This window comes from Triticum urartu, chromosome 5, assembly GCF_003073215.2.
Source record: "Triticum urartu cultivar G1812 chromosome 5, Tu2.1, whole genome shotgun sequence".
NCBI lineage: Eukaryota > Viridiplantae > Streptophyta > Magnoliopsida > Poales > Poaceae > Triticum > Triticum urartu.
Genome location: NC_053026.1, coordinates 604,562,646 through 604,570,850, shown reverse-complemented (window position 1 = coordinate 604,570,850; position 8,205 = coordinate 604,562,646). Strand labels below are relative to the sequence as shown.

General features: G+C 52.3%; 1 protein-coding gene across 1 annotated transcript; it reads left to right on the top strand.

Annotated features, from left to right (window-relative positions):
• The first annotated feature begins 2,527 nt into the window (after nucleotides 1–2,527).
• On the top strand, nucleotides 2,528–4,751 carry LOC125506254 (U-box domain-containing protein 11-like). The gene has a single exon (XM_048671108.1). It carries the CDS (start codon nucleotides 2,886–2,888, stop codon nucleotides 4,482–4,484), a length of 1,599 nt encoding a protein of 532 aa, XP_048527065.1. The 5' UTR covers nucleotides 2,528–2,885; the 3' UTR covers nucleotides 4,485–4,751.
• The last annotated feature ends 3,454 nt before the right edge of the window (nucleotides 4,752–8,205 follow it).

The following is an 8,205-nucleotide window of genomic DNA, read 5'->3' as shown; positions in this document are numbered from 1 at the left end:
AAGATCTTTGGCTTGATGACATAGATGCGGCAAAACATCCACGAGCCTTCTCCTTTGTCGAACATGAAGATGATTCGGTTGAGAGTTTCTTGGGGTGCATGACACTGTAGGATGCGTTCCATCTCCCGCTATCGCCTTCGGCCTATGAAGAAGTGCAAAACCTCAAGATCACCATGGTATGCACGCAACCCATAACTGTGGACCATGATGTGTGGTTTTACTCCTGGGGCGCCACCGACTTCAACGCCAGCAAATACTACCAATTTGTCTTTATGGGGGCTCGCACACACCAAGCATTCACTTGGCTTTGGAAATCTAAAGGCACCATGAAACCGAAAGTCTTTGGATGGCTGATCTTGCATGATAGGCTCACCACAAAGTAACATGCTCAAATGCATCACTACAACATTGGGGAGGATGACGGTGACTGCCTCCTGTATGACCTACACGCGCGAAGGGTGAAGGCAGATTCTTTGAACTTAAAATAAGGGCGAAGAATACATACAATATGTCGGGTCTAAAGTGAAGTAGTACAAACACAGGAAATCAGAGAAAAACTTAGAGAGTCTCCATAATCTAGACTTCTCGGTTTCTTAATCGGTTCGTAAAAAACCATCAATCATATGATCTTCACCTGCCCCTTTAGCAAGAAGTGTTGGGACACCCTAAACATAACTTGGTCTCCCTCTACTTGCCGTCTACGAATGATTGATCGTGCCAAAAGAGAGTGGCATAAGCCCTTATTCATAGAAATTTTCTTGGCGGTAGATTGGAGCATTTGGAAAGAAAGAAAGAAACAACAAAATTTTTAGAAGGATCCCACCAAGTGAGGCCTCTTGGAGACAAAGATTCAAGACAAATCTTCTGTTGCTATCTCATAGAGCTAAAGAGGCCTCTTTGTAAATTTGTTTTAATTTTTTTCCTTCTGGGAGCTTTTTCTTGACATTAGCTGCTACTCCCAGAATCCTCAGGGCTGGCTGTGGGGCCTTGTACATAAAAATATAATTGTAAACACTCTCTATTGTTTAATTCAATTACACAGTAGGAGCCTCTCATGCTGTTTCAATGTAAGAAAACTAATGGCAATACTACAAAATGTCATGATTTCTTAAAAGGTTTCACCTTAGAACATACGTGTGCATCATCAGCACATCAGTACCAACACTAGCATAAAACATGCCTTGCAAAGGTGGAGGATCATGAGGCAACACGATAGAAAAGCAAAACTACTCCTCATCTGGTTCAACAACAATGAAACCGAGGAAGAGGAAATTCCCTGCAAGTCCATGGTGGAGCATGGAGATCATCCTATCTCCAATATCCATGTTGTATACGTCGACTAACTTTCTCCACCCATTAAGGACTATGCTTCCATCATCTGCTCCTGAAGCCGAGTATGAAGTTGAATTGATATTTACTCTAGGATTGAGAATAATGCTTTGTTCATTATTTGCACTCATCTCCTTAAGCCGAGTATGAAGATTTGCCACGACATAAGTCTAGGGTCAATTAAATCCCTCCTAAACGAAATATTTGGCAAGGATGAACTGAGCACTTGCGCAATAGTATTAATCTTATCGCGAACAATGATGCACATGAATGGATATTGTTCTCGGAAACTAGCATTCTTAGCCAGATGTCCTCCCAGAAATGAATCTCCAACCGTCCTTTTATCGCGAAGGATCCAAAGCTGAAAAAATGTTTCTTTGCCGCCATTAGGCCAACCGGAAGTGCAAGTTGTCAGGTTTCCAATAGGCATGAGACGCATCCTTGTGGCCTAAATACTTACTGCACATCATGGTTTGCCAAACACTATCCTCAGTGAGAAGTTTGAACAATCATTTACTAAGCAGGGCATTATTCTTGACCTAATTGGTCTTCTTTGTCAGGAAGTTTTCTTAAAGCCCATCTCTGCCAGCGAGTATTCCGGAGCAACTCTCCCAATTAAGACCAAATGATTCACTTGCCCTTCGCCATGGACATTATCATCTTGATATCTTGGGCCATTTGGAATCCTCGCGAACAGTTCATCTCCAGAGGAGTTACGCCCAACCTGGTTTACACCAGAGGAACTCATATGTTGCTCTGTCAGAATGGGTCCGATCTTTCACACAATCTTTGCAACTAGAGCTCTTCGTTGTTGTCGAAAATTTCCTCTCAAGAGGTGACTAGGCAGCCTTAGCACATTTTGTTTTTGTGTGTGCGGTTATTTAGCTCATAGTTTTAGACCATAGCTCCTTGTTTTACCTTTTGTACATAACAATTTGAAAAATTATAAAAAATACTCTATTGGAAGAAATTCCTACGAGTTCGGTCAGAAAAAATTGAACCATTCGTGTCTAGTGAGCAACTTAAATGCGGTGCAAGCATCCATCAAAGAAGGCATTTTAGCCCAAGCAATGAGCTTTCACTGATAATTCTTCTCTCTCACAAGTGCAACCAGATACGTGTCTGATTAACTGATTAACAATGTCTTACAAACCGTGCCACTTGCATGAAGTTCACAAGTTGGACTCGGTAAATTACTACTACCTCAACGAGTGTCCCCATGTCATAGCTACTTCCATGACCAATCCCTTTGAAAAACTCAACCTTTAGAGTTTTGACCTTCATTCACTGGTTGGTCACTTCTCTCACTTGTTTCTTTTTTAAAACACCACTTGTCTCCCTTGTGCTTGCATCTCCATGGTGTTGACCCAACCAATTTTAGGTCGTTGGTTGAGGACGTCTTCTCGGGCAGGGGCAGTTGTAGCACGACGGCGACGGCCGGGCAGCCTTCCCTGATTCCTCATCGGTGAGAACAGCATCAGTTCGAGCTGCTTGGCTTTGCTCCTCTTCCCATTTTGTCTCCCTTCCCATTTTTGTCTCCGCTCCAGTACCACGCCATGCAACCGCCCCCGGAGCCCACCGGCGACGCGCTCGCGGAGTGCTTCCGCCTGTTGGATGAGCTCCCAGCCGCGGCAGCTTTGTCTCCGGCGTTCCGCCGCCACTGGCCGTCCATCTCCGCCTCCGTCTCGTCGCTCTCTTCCTCCCTCTCGCAGCCCGCCTTCCCGTCCTCCGCGCCGCTCCTCGCGCCCCTCGCGTCCGCGCTCTCGGCTCTCATGTCCGTCTGCAGTGGCCCTCCCCTCGGCCACCTCCACACCGTCTCGCTCCTCTCCTCCTCCGCCGCCTCGCTCTCCCAGCTCGCAGCCGACGCGCGCCTGCTCGTCTCCCCGGCCGAAGGCGATGGGTCTGAGTCCGACGGCCTGCTCTCTCGCCTCCGGCTTGGCTCGTCCGTTTCCCGAGCCGCGGCGCTCGACTCGCTCGCCGAATCTGTCCGGTCGTCCCAGCCGGGGTCGTGCTCTGCCACTGCTGTGTCTGCGGTCGCCGCGATGCTCGACTCCGGCGATCTCCTTCCGGCCACCCGCGACAAGGCCGTGTCCGTGCTGGCCGCGTTCGCGTCCTCCGAGGCCACTTGCAGGTTCTTGGCCAAGGAGTCGGGCACCGTCGTGCCCCACCTCTGCCGCGCGCTGGAGTCCGGCGGCGCCAGCACCGAGCAGGCGTGCGTCGCGCTGGAGCCGCTGACCGCCTCGTCGCGGGACGCGGCGGCGACTGTGTCGGCTCGTGGAGGCGTGGGCGCGCTCCTCGTGGCCTGCGCCTCCGGCACCCCGGCGTCGCAGGCCGCTGCCGCGGGCGTGCTCCGGAACATCGCCGCGTTCCCGGACCTGCTGCCCGCGTTCCGCGACGAGGGCGCGATCCCCTTGCTCGTGCAGCTCGTCTCGCTCGGCACCCCGCGGGCGCAGGAGCACGCGCTCGGCTGCCTCCGGAACCTAACGGCCAGCGACGGCGACGAGGGCCAGAGCCTCAAGGTCGAGGCGTTCCACGCAGGCGCCCTCGGCTGCGTCAAGGACTTCCTGGATTCGTGCCGCGGCGACGAGCCGGGCCTCGCGCCGGCGTTCGGGCTGCTCCGCAACATGGCCTCCTTCCGCGTCATCGCCGAGATAGCCGTGTCCGCCACCTTCCTCAGCCATGTGGTGGCCGCGCTGGGCAGCGACAGCACCAACACCCGCACGGAGGCCGCCATGGCGCTGGCTGAGCTCTGCAACGTCGGCAGCGGCAAGTCGAGGGAGGAGGTCGGGGAGGCGATGCCGAGGCTGGTGTGGATGCTGGAGGCGAAGGCCGTGGCCGAGAGGGACGCGGCCGCGAGGGCGCTGGCCACGCTGGTCGCCGCGAGCGGCAGCTACCGGGCGCTGTTCCGGAAGGAGGAGATGGGCATCGTGAAGGTGGTCCGGCTGCTGGACCCGGCCGTCCGGGGCGGCGACAAGCGGTTCCCCGTGGCGGTGCTGCTGGGCGTGTCGCAGTCCCGGCGGTGCCGGAAGCAGATGGTGGCCGCCGGCGCGTGCGGGTTCGTGCAGGCGCTGCTGGCCGCCGAGGTGGACGGCGCCAAGAAGCTCTCCGAGTGCCTCGGCAGGGGCAGGATGCTCGGCGTGTTCCCCCGGACATGACATGACGGCGATCCATCCGACCTGCGACTTGGATCATCCATCTTGCCTTGTACAGCATGTGCCACGGATTCAGCTCAGTCCAGGCATGCTTTTTCTCTGTAGGAATCTCTGTATATTGCTGTTTTTCATACGAGTGGTAGCGTAGATTTAGATGACGATGATGAGTGTTTTCCTTTAGTCAGTGTGCGTGAACCCAATAAGAAGACGGGAAAGATTGTAATTAATCTCTGATGTGAAGAAATCAATCTGCATCCACAGTCGAACCAATCGTGTCTGTCTGACGAACAAAAGATGTTGAGAATATGGCCTGCTTCGGCTCACTGTCATTGTCTGTCTAGGTGCTACCGCATCAAACTGAAATGTATTAATGCCGGCAACTGCGACGTCTCGAGTTAATTAAGCTCGTCTTGTTGGAGGTCAGTCAGCTCGGCAGTAGGTTGTTTTCCGTGGTTATGAGCTGGTTGCTAGGGAGGCAGCAGGCACTTTCTCTGAAAGGAAATGCCACAGGTTGGCAACGATTTCCAAAGAGGGGAATACCCACTCTCTCCCTCAGGGCTCAGGCTACTCTTTCCAGATTGTTCTTCCTTTTTTGGTGTGCAAAGTCGCATTCATGAACCGGCATAAATGGCGTGGGCATCGCATCGCGGCGTCAGATTCAGATTTGGGTGGGTGTAGCATTGCATCTGAAGAACCCTCCATGCATTTTCTTTCTCTTGCAACGACTAACCATGCAAGGATCTGCATTGTTATCCGTAACCCTGGTCGACCTCCGTGCTGGTCAACTGTTGATAATCATGTACTCAAGGGTGCATGATGCGCAGTCAGTCACGTGGCCACTGACGGACCTGCAGGTACAAATGTACTACTTCCTTGGTCCCATAATATAAGAATGTTTTTGACACGAGTATAATATAGTGTTAAAAATGTTCTTATATTTTGAGACAGAGGGAGTAGAATGACAGGGGGCGGGAACAGCGGCATGGCGTGGCATGTTCTCCCTGACCTGGCGTGCAGAATGATGCCCTGAACCTTCCCTGAGATGAGATCTCTGTAGATTAGTCCATCATGTGACCCCCCTCATGCTATTGCTTGCCCATCCACATGGCCAATCAAACGATCAATCAGTCGATGCCGAGGTATCTATCACCCCCTTTCTCGGTCACGGCGCGGATCGTCCGTGATTAGAGCATCTCCAGCCATTCGGCGCCCCTGAGACCAAAATAGCGCCTTCTGAGGGTTAGCCGGCGTTTTTTTCGCCACGAAGGCGGTCGGGTTCCCAACTGCCGCTTCAAGCTGACCCAGATGGCGCTTTTTGAAAACCAAACTTCATACAAAATGATACAAATTTGAAAGAAATTCAGGCATTTTCATTGATATGTGTACAAACTTAAAACATAACTTAAAAATAAACTAAAAACTCTGAGCCTTCTACATGCCGAGGAGCCTGTAGAAGTTGGTGTAGTCGCCGCCGTCCTTGCTGCAGCCCTGCCCTAGGTCACCATGGCGGACGGGGTTGGACGGCCCGGGCGTCTCCTCGTCGCTATTGTCGAGGATGACGACGCCGAGCGGCGATATCCTCGAGGGCACGCCGCCTTCACCACGCCGCCCGTGAATCAATAGAAGGTTGACTGGCGGCGGCAACCTTCATATTGATTCCCGTGGGAAACCGAGGCAACGAGGACGACAAAGATTCTAGGCGTCGCACAGTCACTGACTCGGCAGGTCCACCACGTTTCGCGCCAAATTCATTTTGCCCGGCGCCCCCTTTGCGCCCCAAGTGCTGCCTGGGTCCGCAATCAAACCTGCAGCAAATAAAAATTGCATACAGTATTCGGGGAGGTGCCGCCATTGTGCATCACTTCCGTGCAATCTGCTCCAACCATAATTCTTTCTGCTGCAACCAACGGTTACCTGCCTGCCAGAATAAGCAAGCCCATCACGAGGCACTGCTACTCGCTTGATTAGTTGGGCGGCCGGCGACGACGTACGGCGCCTTCGTCATGTAGTACATACCTACGCACGGCCGGTGCTGATCAACTAGTTAATACACCTACTGTAGTGTACTACTGTACACATAGTCCTGGTGATGATGAGAGGACCACGCTCAAGCAAGCTCCAGTTTTCAAATCGCGCGCGCAAAGCGCAAGGGAGACTAGCGCTCCACGTCTCCCGCCTCTTCTACAGGGATCGAGATCACGGCACGCAGAGCGTCATTTTCACCGGTTTGACGCCAAGAATTGGCATTGCCTGCTGCATTTGGCTGCCAAATGTCGAATATTGCACGCACACTCGAGCACGACTCGGCACCCACTCTACTCGCGCGTCGCACATTCACGAGTCGCCTCCCTAATCAAGCCGCATTTTGTGTACGACCTACTCCGCATCATAAATAACTGTGTGCGTAACGTGCTCACGTAATCTCGCTGATGAGTAGTAATAAGCACGACTTGGCGCCTGATTCTGCGTCAACAAGTGGGCTCTGAATCCCCACAAAGGGGGAAAATGAGAAAAGAAGAAGACACTTGGAGTCTCAGAGAAAGTAAGTCTGCTCTGTAGTACTGCCTTATGTTTTCAGCATCAGATACTGGCTATGCCTTTGCAGCTGCAGCCGTTCAAAGACTAGAGCACCAGCGAAGCGCGAATATACAGAGCTACACATCGATCTCGCTGAATTTAGATGAAGATGGTGAGTGTTTTTAGTCAGTGTGCGTAAAACCAATAAGGACACGGAAAAGATTGTAGTTAATCTCTGACGTGAAGAAATCAATCTTCATTCACCGTCGAACCGGCCGTTTTGCGTCTGCCTGACGAACAAAAGATGTTCAGAGTATAGCCTGCTACTGATTACGGTCATTGTCTAGGTCCTATCGCAACAAGCCATCAAATGAAATGTATTAAAGCCGGCAAGTGCGACATTACATATCAATATATGGATCCTATATAATGATTGTGGCTAAGATCATCTTGTTGGAGGTCAGTCAGGTCGGCACTGGATTGGGTGTTTTCCGTAGTTATGGTCTGCTGATTTCAGGGGAGGCAGGCTTGCAGGGGGCACTTTCTCTGAAAGGAAAGGTTACAGGTTGGCAATAATAATTCTCAAAGAGAGGAATAGATCCGTGCACGGTTCTTCAGTGGGAGTACCCACTCCCTCCCTCATGTTACCCTTACCTTTTTCTGATTGTTCTTCCTCTTTTGTTGTACTGTATAACAAACAAAAACAGTTTGGCGCCGCATTCATGAACCGAAATAGATGGCTTGGGCATCGCATCGCCGTGTCAGATTCAGATTTGGGTGCAGCATCTGACAAACCCTGCATGCATTTTTCTTTGGTAGCGGGTTTTAACCATGCATGAGTAATGCTGTTGGTAATCACACGATATTGCTTCTAGTAAGAGCATCTCCAACAGGCGCGCTAAACAGGCGCCGCACCGTAAATATACCCACTTTAGCGCGCACAACCCGGCGGATGGCTCCAGCAGGCGCGCAATAACCGCGCGCGCGGTATAACCAGTTGGGCGCGCGGCAGGAAGCGATACCTCGCGCGGTGTATTTGCGGCGCCCGCTTCCGCGCGCGGCACACTCGACGCTCGCGTTGCGCTCTTCTTCTCCCCCTTCAAAGCCCCGCGCGCGCCGGCGCCGGCGACCCACACCCATGGACGCACGCGCCAGCACCCCGCTCACCCCGTCCTATAGCTGCGACCCCCCCTCCCCCCCGCCGCCG

What these genes read in the sequence shown, in the direction of transcription:
- LOC125506254 (XM_048671108.1), top strand. Translation starts at nt 2,886, where the DNA reads ATGCAACCGCCCCCGGAGCCCACCGGCGACGCGCTCGCGGAGTGCTTC.